At 39.3% G+C, this 19,283-nt stretch overlaps 1 protein-coding gene across 4 annotated transcripts in view; it reads left to right on the forward strand.

Annotated features, from left to right (window-relative positions):
- Positions 1–11,572, forward strand: part of FBXL4 (F-box and leucine rich repeat protein 4) — a 61,217-nt gene extending 49,645 nt beyond the window's left edge. For all 4 annotated transcript variants that reach the window (XM_050315526.1, XM_050315528.1, XM_050315527.1 and 1 more), the window contains one exon: positions 3,848–11,572. In XM_050315526.1, the coding sequence (XP_050171483.1) occupies positions 3,848–4,011 (164 nt within the window). In that variant the 3' untranslated portion in view covers positions 4,012–11,572. The remainder of the gene's footprint in view (positions 1–3,847) is intronic.
- Positions 11,573–19,283: the final 7,711 nt, after the last annotated feature.

A 19,283-nucleotide genomic window follows, 5' to 3' on the forward strand; every position in this document is an offset into this window, starting at 1 on the left:
TAGCAGGATATACGTTGTCAATCTGTCAAAAGCAAGGGAAAATATGCTATATTAAAATTCTAAAATGCTTTTGAATGGACTTTTAAGATACATGCATCACTAATTGTACATTGTATAAAAGAAAGTAAGATTACAGATGATGTTTGTTTATCCTGAGGTGTGAATAACCAAACCTCAACTGGATTGCTTTTAGATAAAGGTATTTCCTGACATAAAATTGTAAGTCTGAGAAGGAAAAAAAAAAAAAACCCAAACAGGTACAATTTAGGATGACCTACTTAGTTGCAAATCTATCAAAAATCTTAGTCTTAGATGAAACGGTAGGAGAACTGTCGAAGTTCAGGTAGGAAGGAATGAAGAACATCCTACACAAAAAAATCTATGGCTAGGCATCTAGATCTAGCATTTTTGTAGAAACACACGTTTGGATCTTGAAGCATAAAAGCTGTGATGCATAAATGAGACTGGTTTTAGATGAAGGTGCTGATGTAGTAGCAATTTTAAGGCTTGGTGGAAAAAAAGAGAAGTAGCATAATGTGTTGTTCCTAGAGTTGCGTTTGGAATGGTAGAGCAGGTCCTTATGGTAGAACAGTGATACTATGGTAAAGTTTATGGTCAAATGGAGTGAATAAATATTACAGAATTTCTGGGTAAAGCCATAGGGGCTGTTTCATCAACCACCAGGCAGTTGTGATGACAGCGATCATATGATAAGGGAGTTAAAAATCACAATGATAATGACAAGCTTTCTCTGTGTAGATGAGGTAAAATTTGTGGCACGATAGCAAAGACCGTCTTTGGGTGATGTTCAGTAATGTCTCAAAGCAACCAATCAGAGCCTGACACAGAATAATTGAAGACCACATTTACATACTCCCTTGCTTTTGCAGAAGAGTACTGGAGATTACTGCAACCATTTGATGTCTTTCTGGAAATTAATCCTGTTCAGAGGAAATAGGAAGATGAGCTCTAGAAAGTGAAACCAAATCTGAGTTAAGGCAGTATAAAATATTAAGGAACCATTGGCTAAAGGTGAATGTTAAAACTGTATTTCAGCTATGGTAGAAGTTTACAGGGATGGATGTGAAGGATTGCTTAGATACAAGGCTGTTGCAGGAGAACTGTTGTCTGTCCATTAGTGTTCATGGCAGAGGGCTGATCAAGAAAGCTGCTACATCAGTGCCATTCTTTCCAAGAGATTAGCCTGGAGAGCTGCCTTAAATTGGAATGCCAATATAGAAAGCTTTTGAACAAATCAATACATTGAACGATAATAAATTGTTAGGACTAAATGGTATTTATGCAGGGGTTCTAAATGAGCTCAAATGCAGGGCAGTGGAAATCTTCTTTCTGGTCTGTGATCTGTCACTTAAATCAGCCTCAGCAATAGAGTAATGCAGGGTTACAAATATGGCCCAACTTTCTGTAAAGGGTGCAGTTTAGGAGCTACAAAACAGTGGGGGATTGTGTTTTGCTCTGTGTAAAGCAGTTGCAACCATAAGAAAGTCAGTCGGTGGACAAGAGAAGGCTATTACCATATTTTGAAGCAGAGCTGCATCCCTGCAAGGATAGTATAGTTCTACCTCTCCAGTCTTTCAGAATTCCTTGGAGTTCTTGGTGAACCTGAGCAGTGCTCCAATCCATAGAGGATTGAATTTTCAAAAGCTTTAGTCAAGGTTGTGCTGCTTCTGTAATTTAGCTGTCTTCTGGATTATGAGTGTTTCAGAGACAGCAGAGGACAGGGATGTATCATCTCTTTTCACAGTGAAGTTACATCACTACTGTGGTCACCAAGGGTCTGCACTGATCTGCTTATGAGTAAACCAGGTAAAGGGGTAAATAATACCAGAGGGCAAAACACAGGTATTCAGGGTAGAAAAATCTTAAACCAAAGAACTTAACACTGAAAAATAACAGAATGATCTTGTGATTCTTATTAAACAGGTGATAAAACAGGAGAAAAAAACCATTCAATCAAGTGCAAAGTGGTTGCATGAGGCAAAATAACATTAACTAGGCAAATGGGGGACGGGGTTTATATTAACTACTGTTTTGTAGGAAACACATCCTGTGGATAACTTTTAGAAAACATCAGCTCGTTGCTGATGTCCCATTCTAATGGGCATAGAGAAGATTAGAGTTTCTTAGGCAAGAAATGGAGAAAACACACTAAGACCTTATTATAAAATTGGTGGCTTTGCACTCAGTGCACTGTATAGTTCTGGTCATCCAGTTTCAAAAGCACTGAATTAGGGCAGAAGCAACACAACAGGAGTCATTTTGAGATGCAAGAGAGTCTGGAAAACAGACAACCTTGAGAGAACAGATGTCCATGGGATTATGAATGATATAGAAGTAGCAAACTGGAATGATCTCTCACTGCTTCTTTCATTGCCCCTTAGTTTTTTGCTTGTTTGTTTAACATTATATAGTTAAACTGTGAAAGTCGTGAAGGGGCTGTAAGTATGAAGAAATTCAGAACAGTAGTAGAATTCATGAAAGATAGCTTTAGAAAACCCTAAAATGATAATTTTGGGCAATTGAGAAGATTAACCAATGAAAAGCTGCTTTAAAAAAATCTTCTTTTGCTTTTCTTTTTTCGGTTTGTTTTTTTTTGGGTTTTTTTTTGTGTTTTTTTTTTTTTTTTTTTTTTTTTTGTTTTTTTTTGTTTGTTTTTGTTTTTGTTTTTGTTTTTTGTTTTTGTTTTTTTTGTTTGTTTGTTTGTTTTGTTTTTTTTTTTTTTGCATGGGAGTGGTGCAGGAGGGGAACATTATTGGCCCTGACCATAGAAAAGATCCTGGACTAGATGGCTTTTTGGGGTGCAGTTAGCTCAAGATAGATCTGTGTAAGCTGAAGTGTCTGCCAGCAGGTTTCAGCAGTAGTGCTGGTTATATTAACTCTTTTTAGCAGGAGAGCTTGATGGACAGTTTAGCCCACTGTAGACATCCAGACTCAGTTCACTTGCCTAGAGTAACTTGCCTGGCTTCCAGCCATTCCTATAAAGTATGAATCTTCTCTTCTGGGTCCAGTGTACTGTCTGCCAGCTCTGTGGGGAGTCCTGTAAGGTGCAAGGAACCCCAAGGAGCGCAGGGTTCTTTCTACTGGATACTGACTCACACCCCGGTGCCCAGTCTGCTGCATCTCGTGCTAAGCACCATGGACTGTACTGGCTGGATTTCCATCAGCTATAATGAGTGTGGATACATGCTTATCAACATCCATTTATTTGGTTTCTGACTGAATCCCATGCTTGATCTGACCCTGGGTGACACTTAGGATTTATTCACTGTGGTCTGCTTTTTAGCAAGATTAAATAGTGTGTTTTTTCTTAGTGTACATATAGTTATGATCAGTAGTCTCTTGAACAGTTGCCTCTGCGTGTGTGTAATAGCCACCCTCACTCCAGAGCCCTGGGAGCCTTGCTGATGTGTTTGGAATTGGAATTAGCCCCCAGTAGCTCATCTGCTGTGCTGGTCAGTGCAGGCAAGAGGAGAGTCATGAGAACATGAGTGTAGCATTCCGTGTTGCTTGCTGCTAAAGCCCAGCATCTGATCACTGGGAGGTTTTGTGGCTTTGGGTACCTGGCTTCAGTAGTTAAAGATTCCCCTTGAAATTGTAAAGTTGCCCCCCAATAGAAAATGATGGTTACTTAAGCAGTTAAGAAAATGCAATAGGCTTTTTAAAGGTAAAAGTTCTGCACAGTCTCCGAGAAGCTCTTAATTTGAAAACTAATTGAAATAATCTAGATAAAAGTTGTGTTATAGTAGCATTTTTTTCATGGCACAGTACTAACAGCTTTAAAACACTATTCTTGGTAACTTTACAATTCTGTTTTGTTTTTGAACAGGGACAAGGATGGTGAGCCCCTCATCTTTAAGAAAATTGCTGGAATCTTGTAAAGATCTTTCTTTACTCGACGTGTCCTTCTGTTCACAGATCGATAATAGAGTTGTGCTAGAACTGAATGCCAGCTTTCCTAATGTGTTCATAAAAAAGAGTTTCACCCAGTGACTCCCTACATATGCTACTGTGGAACTCATTTGACAGAGTTGTTTCCTGTAAATTTGTGTTGACATTTTTAAAGAAGAATATAAGTCTGCTGTGAAATAGTAGAAACTATTAGTTACCTATACAAATGGGTAAAATACATTAATATGTATTATGTTTCTTAAAGAGTTGATATTGTACCTAAGAATTATTTTGCTCTGTGTTAATTGGTAACACTGCATGTTTTTAAATACCAGCCATATGTTTGGCTTTAATGAAAAGCAAATGAATGTCTTCTTAAATGTCCCTTCATAGGGTATTACACACAGTAAACCATGTTAATATCCAGGTGAAAGCAAATGTTCAATATTGAGCAGTAAGGAAAATATGGGTGCTTCCTTTTTATGTATTTGTGTGTGTATATATAAATTTATACAGATGTATTTGTATATACATACACAGATATTGTAGCATTCTAGTTTGGCCTGCAGCATAAGATGCTATGATCTGGCCTATAATTAGTTATTTAAAAACCTGTTTAAGTTTGTATAAGAACAGGTCAAAAAGGCACTTTGTCCTCTTCAGTTGTTTGGCAGTGATCTGTATCTGATACAATTTTTCTCCCGTCCTCCACCTGAAATAAATGTAGTGATGTTTTACAGTCCAGCCTAAGCAACAGAGCAGATAAATGCAAGAACCTGAACCACCTGAACTTAGAGCAGAAGCAAAAGAGAAAATTGCCATCTGCTTCTTGGGATTGAGATACAAAGTTTGAGCCAGGTACCTAATGTTGTAGCTGGTAGTGTGTAGAAAACTCCAGTGCAGTTTTCTTTTTCAGATTTCTGACGTGGTCAAGATTTGATTTGTGATACATCTGATTATTGTGCAGAGTACCACGAAAAGTAGAACTTAGGGTAATGCATTAGCAACCGTCCCTTACACTGGCATCAAATTTACTATCAAGTGTGAAAACAAGCATCTTTTTTCAGTAAAACAGCAATGAAAATATAATGCGTTTGAAATAGGCAGTGTTGATCTGGTGATTTTTTAATCGCCAAACCTTAGTATTGAATTTGTTTTGTTTGAGGTTTTCTGTTTTGTTTTGTTTTTTGAAGAGATGGTAGCTCAAAGTACTATTGCACTCTCTCTTTAGCACTGCTTAGCCTCTGGAGAAGGAAAACTGTGTTGATGGACAATTTCTGGAGGTTTCTTCTTTTTGCACTCTCTTGGATGAAGTTTTTCTTTTTTTTTTTCTTTGAATACCACCACTAGAATATGTCACTATGTACAGCTTGAGTTTAAAATTTTACGTTTTTAGCCATTATTGATGAATATGGACCATGAAATATAGCCTGTCATTTGATCTTGGCTCTATTATCCTTGTATTGATGGCACTTATTACCTATTGGACTAAGAAGAAAAATACTTTGTCTGGCAGAAGTACATTACTGTACCGAAGATCAGTGGCAAAGAACACTTCATTCATGCAGTAAATAACCAAACTGCTACTAGAGGACTGCTACGAATCATTAAAAATCTGACAATCTCTCTGACTCCTGAATGACTGCTTTGAACTCTTTGTGTTGGTGCCAGTGGTGTTTATAAACCGTGTCATGAAACAGCTACAGAACATTTATCTGATTTTATTGAAAGACCTATTTCTTCAGATTTTTAAATTTTGCTGAATCTTTGGGGAATTCCAGATCCAAAGAAGGACATGCACAGTTGGCTTTTTGATTTTTTCCTCCCCACAGATGGCACTATGGGATTTCCAACTAGATTATACCATTCCATTTTTTTTCCTTTAGAAATCTGGGCATTGTCAGAGAACTTCAGATTGCTTTACTTTTCTTCCGCACTGAAAGATGTCAACTTTGGTGTGACTCTGTGTGAGACCTCATTTCTTTCAATTATGTTTGGGTTCATTTATTGTTCTTGGAACTTTTAAACGTTTTTTAATCTATAGGTAATATTTTTCATTGGAATTGAGTATTAAATGTTATTATTCTAGTTATAGGAGAACACAGGTTTAGATAATGGGAGTTTACAAAGAACAGAAATGTTTTTGTTGTAAAATTTCTCTTCTCAGGGGTGCATCTGTGTTTATCTCCTTTTTTTCTGAAGAGATCCTTTTTGTTTGTTTTTCACTGTAAATAGAATGGGGTTTGGATGAAGTGATAGCCATTGTGCCTTCAAACTGGTTAACTTGGTAGATAATACAGTTTAAATTCTATGGCATCAGTGAATCAAATAAGTGGTTTTGTAATCATGTAAAGAATTTAATTCTCTGTTGCTTTTTAGGTAGCGTAAAGGAGGTTTAAATTGACATTTTATTCATACTGAAGGATTTTCTGGTTTTCATGTTGCATTGTTTCTTTCAGGAATTCTCTGTTGTCAGTTGAAAGATAAATTGAAATCAACTTTATATTTGGACTGTTTAAAACTTAGTTTTTGCCAACATATAATTAATTCAAACAGCAGAGAAATGATTGGGAGCGACTTCCATCTGTAGTTCTAGACTTCAACCTTCAATCAGAGAGTAGGAAGCTCTTTTAGCTATGGCCTTATAAGTCCCAAGAAGTCTTCCAGCAACGAGGAGATAGACCAGACTTGAAATTTGTGGTACTTACAGGATAAAGAAAACAACATACTTTTAAGACCTTCCTTATATGTCACAAAGAAGCAAGAACAGATCACTGTCTTTTTAGTTTCACTATTTTATACTTAAGTGCGTCTATCTATTTATACATATGTATGCATAAATTATATATATACACTCATATGTTTGTGTGTATATATGAATTTTTTGGATGTGTGTACATACTTAAACATATATGTATAAATCTCAAAGTTTGTCATTCAGGAATTACTTTTGTGAAGTGTAATGGCAAAAAAATGTTTCATAGCAATTCTACTCTCAGCTGTTGTTTTACTGTACCTGGAGACTGAATTCCTCTCCACCCATGCAGCAGAAAAAGCCTGGGCAAGAGATGTGCTGGATTTCTTATGTTGCTTTGCCAAAGTGCCTTTTGGTTTGTCTACACATGAAAGGTATTTACAGGGTATGAAGAGTGTGAATGCAAAGTCCGGTAACTACTGTGGACTGTCTCCTTGTGAAGCAGTCATATAGCAGGAAATTTATAATCTAGTTTCATTTAATCCAAAATGAATTATGGCAATTCCTCCATTGGAGGAATTTAATTATTCTTGAATTGTATTGTCATCTCCATCACTAGACTGTCCCTCAGTCACGTTATATAAATTTTGCTTCTAAGGATATTCCTTTTGTTTAATCTTGTCCTTTGATCTCGTCTGTCTTTCTGAAGCTTTGTAAAAGATGTGCTTTGGCAACAAATGTTAAAAAACCATGGCTAACATGTCCAAAAAAAGAGGTTTGCTCTGAACTGCCCCTGCCCTTACACTAGAAGGGGGCTTCCATACCATTTAGGAAGTTGATGTGGGATGGCATGTAGGTAAATGCGTCATTCCTTTGGTAATTTTAAAAACCAGTATGATACCTTTATTGTTTAAAGCCTCTTCAAGTGTACTTACTTGTATTCATAATTCTGAGCTGTCTGGCTACATAGCTCTATTGAAATGGATGGGATTTCTGCTCTTTAAATTATACACCTGATTAAGTACAGTAATGAGCACGACTTATATAGAACAGTTTGGACCTTATAATCCCCATGTACTTGGAGGTCCAAATTGCAGACCAAAAAACCCCTAACCAACCAACTAAGAAAACCCACTAAAAAACTGGCATTTTCTGTCTGGTTCTTTCATTAGAGCTCTTACAGTAACTTTTCCAGATACATAATGTCCCGTAATCATGGTACACGGTGAGTAGAATTCATCTCTCTGAAAGTTAGGCAACTCCTTCAAGGGAGGAATCTGGGCACCCCTAGAGAGTTATTAATCACCTCCTAAGATAGATATTTAAGGAAAGTAGAATGAATCATGTTCTGGAGAGCCTCTCTGGAGACTGTGGAAGCTGTGATTTAGCTCAGGTTAGCTACTAAACTGAGATTAATTCTATCCAGTGCTGTACTACCTGTCTTGAAAAACAAGACTGAAACAACATCCATCCCCAAACTTTAAAACCTTTCAAATTCCATCCAGAAAGAAGCAAATTAAAGAAATTCTGACAACTTGAGAAGTTTCTAAATGCCAGAATCTTCTTCTGCCCCTTGCCAATGCCTGTGGTACATGTTTTGGCTTTTTTTTGGTCGGGTTTTGTTTCTTTTTTTTTTTAAGAAATGCATCCCCTTTCCTACTTTTGAAATTTCATGTATCTAACTGTCTATATGTATAGTTCTGTAAATGCATGAAAGTAACAGGCAAATGTAATTGATATATTGCCACTATTTTGGTAATCTTTCATATTGCTATAATTAAGACTGAGGAGTTTAATTGCTCTACTGTCATCAGAAATGTTACCTACTGTGCATTTGCAAAAATTGTGTGTAGAGTCCTGCTTCTTACTGTGTGTACTTATTGCGTCTTATGGGATATATTTCCCATTTATATCTGCAGGACTATTAAATTTTTAAAAACTAGATAAAATGTAGCATTTTATTATGAGAACTATGGGAGCGACTTTATATATATTGATTTATATGTTCATTATTCATCTTTCACAATGGTTCCATAAGTTGTAGCTTTGAAATTACTTAAAGAATCCTGGTTTAGTGCATCTGAATTTGCTGTATTAGACATGAAGGCGTTTGTCCTTCACTGAGGTGATGATTTCTGTGATTTTTAGATTTCTGACTTGAAATGAAATACTAGAAGGTGCTCTTTATTAAATATTACCAGGCGTGGGACAAATTGTGGTAACTGACATTAGGAAGGGCTGAGAAGTGAGTCTTGTGTGTTACAGATCCTCATGAGCTTCAAAGAAGGGCAGCAGCAGTAGGTGTCTCTTTTTAAGAAGATTCAACTTCCGTACTAGCAGGCAGTGGTGAGATTATATAGCTATGGTTTCTCCCTGTCTTGTTTTCATTTAAGAATGATAAATGGCACAGTTGGGAGAGATGTCCTAAATTGAAAGGAATCCATTGTGAGGAATTAAGTTTTTCTCTGGCATGTTTTGTTCACCTTTTCTAAAAATAAACAAATAAAAATACCCTCAACTATTTGAAAACTCATTTTCATTGGTTACTGAAGTGATGCAAATGTCAAGAAAGTTGAGAAACGAAAGAAAGGTTTATCTGGAAACTAGTGGAAGAGTGGCCAGAGCTATTTATAGATGTGAGGAAAGTAAGTGCCTTGCTCCAGATCAGCTGTTATCTTTCCCAGAAACGTAGCTTCCCACATAGTATCACATGCTCATACTTTTAAGTCAAGATCTAGCATTTCGAGGCTCTTATATTGACCTTTCGTGTACATATTTGTGCAGTAATTCATGATGTCTCTTCATTTTTATGAACTACATAAAAATATTTTTTCTTTGCCTACCACTGCCCAGCCACATTTTTTGTTAGAATCTGAGATTATTTTTTGCGTGTACACCCAGGTGCTTAATTGCTTAGGTTTTTTGCTATTGGTCCTTTTCTAATGACAAATAAACTGCAGTTTGGATGTAAAAATGTTAAAAGTGAAGGCTCTAGAGAAGAGAAGGCCCAGGGGAAATCTGATGAATATGTGGGAATACCTGATGGAGGGCAGGGAATGAAGAAGAGACAGCCAGATTCTTCTCAGTGATGCCCGTGCACAGGACAAGAGGCATTGGGCACAAACTGAAATACAGAAGTCTCTAACTTAACACAAGATGACACATTTTATGCTAAGGGTAACCAGGCCTTGGCACAGGTTGCCCACTGAGGCTGTGGAGTCTCCATCTTTGGATATACTCATCATCCTGGCAACTGACTCTAGGTGGCCCTGCTTGAGCAGTTGGAGGCTGGACTAGTTGACCTCCAGAGGTCCCTTTCCAACCTCATCCATTCTGTCATTCTGTGATTCGAGACATGCCCTGCAGTTGTTTTGTTTGCTTCAGTGTACTGATTCCTGAAGAAGGCAGAGAGAAGGGGGAAAAGGAAGAATAGATATCTTAAGGAACTTGTGATGTTGAGAACAGCGACAAGAATCTTATTAATTTCCTTTTTTGTTATTTTAAGACAAGTAACATTTTTCACTGTTTAAGGAAAATCTAAATGTGACTTACTGAAGTAAAATTTTGCTATTGTTTTCAACATGCAGTTCTGTAACATACAAAACACACAATTAGTTTACAGGAGTGTGATCACTCCAAAGTCTGAAAGCTACACCAAGGACTAAGACAAATAACCCTATTCTCGGGTACTGACAATAGTTTCTGTTTAGAAACTGAGTTTATGTAATACATTAGTAACAGTTTAGTCTGAATATCTTTAGTATTTGTTTATATGTATTTGTTTATATATATTACCATGGTGTAGGTGCCAGTTATTCCTGCTTACTCTATTGCAAACTGAGTACAGCAGTTAACTGTTCATAGTGTTAAACATTAACGTTTAAATTCAGGTGAAAAAGAGGATCAAGTTTATGAAACACTGAGCTGTCTGAGTCGTTTTAGGGAGATACTGGGTATAACTCTGGTGAATTTCCATCTTTTGTGTATTTATTTATTATTTTACCATTGCCAAGAGCTGCTGGGTAGTACAGCCCTCTGCTCACCATCAGAGATGGGTTCCTTCTGTCATGCCTTGGTTGCTCTAGATTTATTTTCTTCACAGCAGTGCCACAGATAAACTGTTCTGAAAGTAATAGAGGTGAATTAAAAATACCTGGTTTGGTTGTGATTTGGAAACTAATGGCTAGTCTATACTTAAAGTTGTTTTGGAAAAGTTACTGAAAGTGAATTAAGACAACCATGAATTGATGTGTTCACAGGGGGACCTTGCACCTTCTGATTTAACTTTTGCCTACAATTACAGCTGCCCCTGAGCCATCTTAGTGAAATCTGTGTGATGGTGATCATTCTGAATCTACCTAGTGAGCATAAAGCCACTGCAGTTCTTTAGCATCTTGTTGTGTTTTGCATTCATGTCCTTACCAGGCAGATAATGGAGTTGGGGGTTGTGGAGGTTGACCTGATGTTTGTAAGTGAGGTGCTTCAGTTGCCTGGGGAAATTCCCTGCTCACATTTATTTCTGTGTGTGAATGAGAAGGAATGGTGTCTCCAGACCTTCAAATTTAAATACCTAAACCCAGCACCTGTGCTAATTTAAAAATAGTAGGTCTCTCCCTGCTCCCCATCAATTAACCAGCAACAAAATACTTGCATTGTATTTATGATTTAATAGTATGCTCCATTTTCTGCCACAATAGGAGTTTGAGTAATGTAACAGGAAACTCCTACTGTGTTACCTTTTAAAGAGACTAATTACTATAAAAGGTGAAAGAGCAGCAATAGAGGGAATAGTTCTGGACACTGTTTGTAAATAACTGTGCTGTGCATGCTATGCCAGTAAGCACCAGAAACAAATTATGCCTTTTTGTAATAAGAAGTTGAGAAGGACAAAAGGGATAATTGCCTCTAAGCACATTTTCTGTAGCTGGAGGATATTTATATAATTGAATTTTAAATATCCAGAGTAGGTTCTAAAGTTAGGAAACTGATCTCCTGATCTGAATTACCCTATAGAAGAACCTATCTACCCAGTGACAAGACCCTAGGAGACTAATTTTAAACTGAGGTCTTGAATTGACCTCTGGAAAACCAGGGGTCCATGTAGGCCATATAAAATTTCTGTTGGAAGCCAGTATGAGTGGATTCAGAGTAAGAGGTTGCTTACCCTTCAGTGCTCCCAATTAGTCCCCTAGCTTCACTTACTTCCACTAAAGGCCACAACTTTCTTTGCTCTAGTTGTTGAACTGTATCTGATTGCTCCCTACAAAATATCTTGGCTACAACTAGAAAACCTTTTTTTTTTTTTTCTAGTAGTTGGTTTTTTTTTCCCCCTCCCAATTTGGGTAATTAAAGCCAGCCGAAGGAAGGGGACATTTATCTTCAATTAAAAAGATAACAAGCAACAGGTGGGAGTATGTTGGTTATGCAAATGTTTTAATTCAAATTAGCATAAAGGAGGATAGCCACTCTTCATTGTGATCCAAAGCTTCTTAACTTTTACGTAGTTCATCTCAGTACTGTGCCACAAAAAATGTCCAAAGCGAGGTTGTTTATTTGCACCTCATAATAGTGGTTCAAGCCCTGAAGTATAAAATGCTACTGTGAATATATGAGAACATGCAGGTCCTAACTGACTTCAGCAAATTCCCTAACAAAAATCCTTTGAGAAGCAGGTGTTGAGAGGTTTAGATTAGAAAGGCTAATAAGAGCATATTTAAAGTATGGTGAAGGCAGTGGTTAGCAAAACCAAGCGGGAGGTTTGTAAACCCAAAGGTGTCTGTGCGTATGCAGACGAAGCTCAGGTATGGATACCTGGCTCCTCCTCATCTGAATACCTTTGACTCCTGTTTCTGTGGTATAAGGTAGGGGTTTGCTTGAACACATGCATACACAAAGCAGAGATGTTAGCCCTATATTTATGAAGGATTTAAATTATTACGGAGAAATTATCTAATGCCTTATATTGCTAACTCAAAGATACTTTCTTTTTATCTTGAAAAAGTTAACCAATTATTTCAATTTAGTAAATTAAGCCTGTTTTTCTTTTGACATGTTGGATCATTTAAAATGTTGTAATACTGTATTCTGCAGTTTTATTCCATTACTGCCTGTATAAAGAAGTTGAAATTAATGTCAGTGTCTGCTAATTCAGCAATGACAGAAATGTGTTAAAATATATTCAACCTATAATAGTTATCTTGCTTTGCACTTAATTTGTTTCCCTTTGACAGTATTGCAAAATGCCAAATGTACATAAAATAATGAATAAATAAAAATAAATTATTTGTCTAAATCCACTGACCTTTTGTGCATTCATTTAAAAAACCCCAACAAAATAAAATACAATATGATGCATTCAGAGGAACAGTTTGTCATATTTTTATCTCTGTTCATTTTGAAATAAGCCACACTGGATGTTTTTCAATACAAATTCGTGAGCTAGCTTTTTAAAATTTTTATTATTAGAAAAGTTTATTATTGTTTAATATATAGCTTACTATAGCCCTATGAAAGCACATTACACAAGGTACATTACAAAAAATAGATGTTTTGCTGGCTGAAACTGTTTGTGGTCTAGGTACAGAGCAAGAGACAACAGATGTATATAGACAGATGGGATATAAAGCAGAATATGGAGATTACAATGTACCAAGAGAGACCTCCAAGAAAAATATAATGGTTGAGTTTCTTTTAAGAATAATTTCCTACTCTAGCACACACATTTTATTATCATAAGGTATTTCTTAAACCCTTTCATTAGAGTGGTATAGTTGCTTTTAAATGTTGTGGAACTTAAATAATACAATAAACTTGGAATTTAGCAAAGATGTTAAAGAGTTCTGCAGCTTTGAAAACGGGAACCAGAAGAGGACGGGTGATCAATTGGACTCCACTTCTCAAGAACAACCAAAGTATTGAATTGAAAATGAGCAATTGCTTTGCTAGACTTTGTCCTCCTTTTTTTTTTTTTTTTCTGAATTATCTGAAGGGTTTTTGTTGGTTCCAAAATTGATATTGGTTTAATCAGTGCCTATTTTCTTCTGGACAAGTTTTATAAATGTTCGATTTGGCTGATACTGTTAATTGTTCAAGACAATTAGCTAAAATAAATATAGACCTTTGAGTTGTTTTCTTACATCTCTGAAGAAACTTTTAATAAGACTTTTAATCTCCAGCACCTCCTGAAGCATTCAGCTTTTGTAGCACAGCTTTGCCTCAGGCCAGTATCATTCCAAACATGCTAAAACTGTCTTCTAGCACCAACTTACAGCTGCTGATGCTTCCGATTATCCAGAAGTGTAAGAGATGAGACTGGACCTGACTTCTGTGCATCTTGGACAAAATGTAGCTGACTTTTGAAACACGCTAAGTACAGTTTTTAGACATCATTCTGACAGCCCTTGTGTCTGACCCAATACCTGTTTCACAGTGTGGAGAATTCACACAAAAATCTGAAACACCATCAGGTGTCTTTCTCTGTGTGGCACTTCTGATAATGCAAACAGTTCGAAAACACACGGATAAAACTAGATTTCAAATTATTTCTGTATTTCCAGACTTTAATGCCTGAGAGCCTGTACTACACTTTATTACATTATTATTTGGCAGGCATGCATTTTTTGGGCAAGTGAAAGCAGTTACGTATTCTCCATACTCGGATACTTGTACTTGTTATATGTCCAGACGGATGGGGGAAAGCTTAGTGTTGTGAAAACATTCAAAAATGCAAACTCTCCTCTGTTACTTTACAATGGCATTGGCAGTCTTGATTGAAATTTAAACAGAATGCTGTAGATGTGATACCATGCATGCTGCAATAGTTTATTCACTGGTAAAATCAAATGTCATTATATACAATGTAGGCATTTATTATTACAAACAGATTTTAACATAATGCTTTCCCTCACAGTTTTGCAGAGCTAGAAATAAAAAATGCCCTGACGCAGTGACCAGGCAGTCTTGAACTGCCAAATATCTTCGGGAGTTAAAATAAGTGCAGCAGCATTTTGTAACAAGGTCATGTCCATCCCTCTGAATGCAAATGCACAAACAATTTAAGTTCAAACTTCAGGCCAATAGGTTTCAAAGTGCAGTTAGAGCCCAGTGATACAGTCTGCATAGTTTCTTTGTGAAAAGGATAAATCATGCTTAGATTTTAGCCTTGTTAACTGGCTACAAACTCAGGGCTCAATCACAGGTGAAATATTTTTTAAAAAATAAGAAAATAGACATTAAATAGTCTAAGAACTGCACTGAATGTGACAGATGTGATTGTCAGTCCACGTTATCTTTTCTAGTACCAGTATCCAATAATAAATGTTAACAGTTTGGGCAGCTGTTAGTTTAGCATTTGGGATGAGCAGTGTGTCCTTATCCCAGACTCTCTGGTCACTGCTGAATTTGACCTTAACTAGAAGGTGTTTGGCACCTTTAAATGAAGGGGCTTCCTGCTGCCTATAACAGCCTATGGCTGTTCAGGCTGTGTGTTTAGGACTAGAAGGAGTCTACTGCATCTAACCTTATTTGACATGGTAAATGTTAGGTCCAAGTCTGGCAGTAGGGCAGTGCTAGGATGTGGGAAGTCTTGGATTCAGGCCAAGGGGAATTAACTGAAGGTGTAACTGAGGCGTAGCTGCCAGGTTATGTGTTGATTCTCAGGGTGAGCCCTCTTCTGCCCTTTCGCTGGAGATGTAGTGGCAGGAATGCAGGAGTCAAGGTGCTGGGCCAGGCAGGGAAGAGGGAGATTGATTTCAGCTTTGTGGGTAGTGTGTGTGGCAGCGAAGGGAAGTGAAATCTGACCTACCTCTATAGATATAAAACCTAAAGTGGCCTTGCTGCTGCTGTTGGTGGGCCTGTATTTCTGAATGGTCAGCTGGAAAGGGGTCAGCACTGAAGCCAAAGGGACCAGAGGCCGCTCTGCAGGTCCTCTTGAAACATCCACCTCCTTTGGTTGGCTACACAAGACATGTGGACAGGCTAGGTTGTCCGTCCTCTTTCTTGCACAATTCAAAGAGCCAGACATGCATGATTTTGATGAGGGTCTGCTTTTAAGTTAAAGGCCTTGATTCTTCCTAAAATTAAAAACTTCTAGTTTGGGATATGAATTGTACACTGAGGGTGTATGCAAACTTAGTATGCAAAAGGCCAATATTCTCCAGCTCCTTAGACCTATTAGCAAATAAATCAATCCTAACCTATCTGCTGGTTTAGGAAAGGTGCCTGGAACAAAGCCAGCTTTTCCATTTAGAGGCAGAACTTTTGTCATGGCTTTCTGCCTACTGAAAACAAAACTGTCGCCGCAGGTCGGATGGACACAGGCTTCGTCTGTAGCTAAAGGTGTAGCCACTGCTTACCTTTCCAGTTCCAGCCATAGCATAGCATCTCGTTTCTGTTATCTGAACAGGTCCAGCATTGATGTTCAGCTGGAAAACAGGTTGTTTTCTCTCATGTCTGCTCACTGCTACAGTATTGCCTGCCTGTAGTGTGATTAGCTCTGCGCAGAATGCTTATTTCTTCCTAAAACTTAATCTGTTATGGGTGTTTTGTGTTGTTTTGTTTCAGCTCAATTTGCTTATTGAGTTAACAAGAGACTCTGAGATCGTGATATGTCACTTATCAGTTTTCAGTGCAATGAAGTCTGCTGTAGCAGAATGTCTGAATGGCTTGGGTTCTTGATATTCACAATATTTTAACATTTTCATCACCTACATACGCCGCGTGGCAAGTGGTAATTACAAAACCAGCAGCACTGAAATAAACACAAGATGTAAACCTGTACAGTCTCACCAGCCCATGCTGCTGCGGGGGCCTGGGTCCCACACAGCTGAACCCCTGACAGCTGCCAGGCGGCCTGGGGAGGGTGTCATGGTGTTGGGTGAAAAGATAGAGCACCCAGCCAGCACCAGAAGGCCCTGCAGGAGACCAGGGCTGCCTCTAGTCCTCTCTTCCTGAAAAATGGGGAATTCGTCCAATGGAGAAGTGTTTTTGGGGTGGTGGTGGGTTTTCTTTGGAGGCCTATGGTGATGCCAGTCTGGCATGTGGGTTGGTTTGATTCAGCAAGAAGAGAAGCCATGTGGTGAAACGGTGGGATTTGGGCACCCCTGCCTTCCCAGAAGGGAGCCGGGTGGGGAAGGCGCTTGCAGAGGTGGGAAGCGCTTAGAGCCCTCCGGGACCTGCCCGACTCCCGCTGCCCTGGCTGTGCCCTCGCTTACCGGGAGCTGCGCGGCGGGCGAGGAACAGCTCCTAGAGGCGCTGGGCTCACACCCCGCGGCAAGCTTGAGGGCGGCTGCAGGAGCGACACCGCGCCCACTCAGCGCGGTCAGAACAACCGAGCCCCACAACTCTCCCCCTCCACGGGTGGCACCACACGGGGCCGCTTCCACGCCGCGGAGAAGAAGTGGCATGGCTTTGTCCTGTTATCCAACACGCCGGAGCTGGAAGAGGGATTGCCAGTCTGAGGGACAGGACATCTCAGCGGGAGGAGGAGGGGAGCCGAATAACCTCTTCGCTCCCGATTTTCTGGGGCTTGAGAATAAACCGTGGTTTTGCTGGGTGGTTGGTGGGGGTTTTTTTGTTTTGTTTTGGGTTTGTTTTTTTTTTTTTTCTTTTAATCCCATCCAGACGGCGGGAGAAGCAGCATGTTTAACACGGGACTTTGTTGTTGCTGTGTATATATTAAAAAAAAAAAAAAAAAAAAAAAGAAAAAAAGAAAAGTAGGAACCGAGGGGAAGAGAACAAGCGTACTCACGACTTTCTCTTCCCTCGCCCAGAGGCACCTCGGGCTCCAGCGACCTCTCGGACAGATTTCCCGGAGCCCAGCCCCGTGTGTCCAAGGAGAGCGGGGGGTCTCGGAGCGGAGGGGAGGCTCTCGCTGGATGCTCCCCAGCCCTTCCCGGGGGAGTCCCCGCGGCTGCGGCGGGAGCGGCCGCTGGGGGGCGCCCGCACTCCACGCGCGGCCCGGCTCCGGTGCCGGCCCGGCCGGCGGCGAATTCCCGGGACCGGAGCGCCGCCAGCGCCGCGACCGCACCGCGCGGAGGGGCCGGACGGTGCTCTGAGGGAAGGAGGAGCAGGGCACACGCTCTCAAACACCCCCGAAAACCTCACCGCTGACCGTCCCCCGCCAACCCCGCCCCGGGGGGAAAGTCGGTCCTCAGCCACGCCAGCGGCGGAGTCGTTTGTCAGAGGCGGTGGGAAGCCGTCTCGCCCCTTTATGCATCTTGCGGGATTTCTTCTCGCACAGGCAATTGGCAAAGGTTAGGAAGGCGTCTTTAGATCCCCTGTAATCCCCGTTTAAATATTAAAAGTATAAGCAGCCTAGGCCCAGTATTTACCTATGTAACTCCATAGATTTCCCTCCAGACCTGGACTTCTAAAAATTTAAGAGATAGTTTGCGTTTCTTGTCCCCCCTTTCCATCCCTTCGTATTTATTTAACAAACTAACGGGAAGAGGGGGGGAAGACACCAACAATAAAAGCAGTGTTTTTATGACCGAGAAATAGCCAGTATCCCTGTTCTGTAACCTGAAAGGAAGGCGAGATTCCGTGCCCGCTGCCCGCTTTGTCACCGGCTGGGTTTAAGTGGACGCCACATCAACACAAAAGGCCAACACACATACACACATCCCAAAACTCGACATAAAACCTCTATTGGTTCAATAGTGAAGATGGCTATTATGATAACAAAATAACCTCCCTGTTCTGGTGGGGTCTGGGTCCTCGTCCGCACCCCCACCGTGCTTCAAGCAGCAACCGCCAGGGAAAAAGGGGGGGAAATTCCTCAAGAAAGTGTTTAAGATAAAACTAAGTCTCGAACGGGATTAAGGTTTTAATTACAATTCCCTATAGAAGTAACATGTTTGATGAACTGATCCTATCAATTAATAGTAACCTTAATTTAAAACTTATGAAATAGCTTTGCGTGAAGTATACATTAGACTCCCCCTTTTTTTCTTTTTAAGAAAAAAAATAAGAAAAGTTAATGTTGCAAGCGTAAAGTACTTAAGCACTAGCAGAAGAAATTGTTAAGAAGCAACGTGCTGATTTGGCTAGAAATAATTATTTGTGAACGCTTTGGGGGTGGAGCGGTTTTCTTTCTGGTGGTGGGATTTATATATATAAAAAAATGGAAGCTCTTTTAAAAAGGAAAAATAGATGTATGATTCTACCCACCAACGGTATAGTTTCATAATAATTTTGGCCCGTGGTATATTAAAGAGAAAAACAAGGTAATTGGAACATGCATCAACAGTTTTCCATGAAATAAGAGTTAAAAGAAGTAATAGAACTAATCACTGTCTCCTCAAATCAAGTAGAAAACATTTCAATGCACTAATTAGAGTAATTAGAATAATAAGACTGCCTATATGTGGTAAGACAATGTGTACAAACAACTTTATTTAATGTATACTGGTAATCAGCGATGCGTGCGTGCTTGAATGCTTAGTGCAATAAAATTCACCCCCGTCCGCCCAAACAATCAAATACAAATTAGTTTAATGATTGTGCCTGCTTGAACGTCTTAGAAATCCACAGGCAGAGGGAAATAAATAGCACCATCCTTGTTTGTACGTCTCCCCTACTGACCAAGGAGCTGATGCCTCCATGGACTTGGCAATGAATGACTGTAGACATGAATGAATCAAGGAGGGAAAGAGAATTAATGAATGAGTCAGGCTGGCTA

This window comes from Myiozetetes cayanensis, unplaced genomic scaffold (genome assembly GCF_022539395.1).
Source record: "Myiozetetes cayanensis isolate MyiCay16 unplaced genomic scaffold, myiCay2020 scf2-11, whole genome shotgun sequence".
NCBI classification, from domain to species: Eukaryota; Metazoa; Chordata; class Aves; order Passeriformes; family Tyrannidae; genus Myiozetetes; species Myiozetetes cayanensis.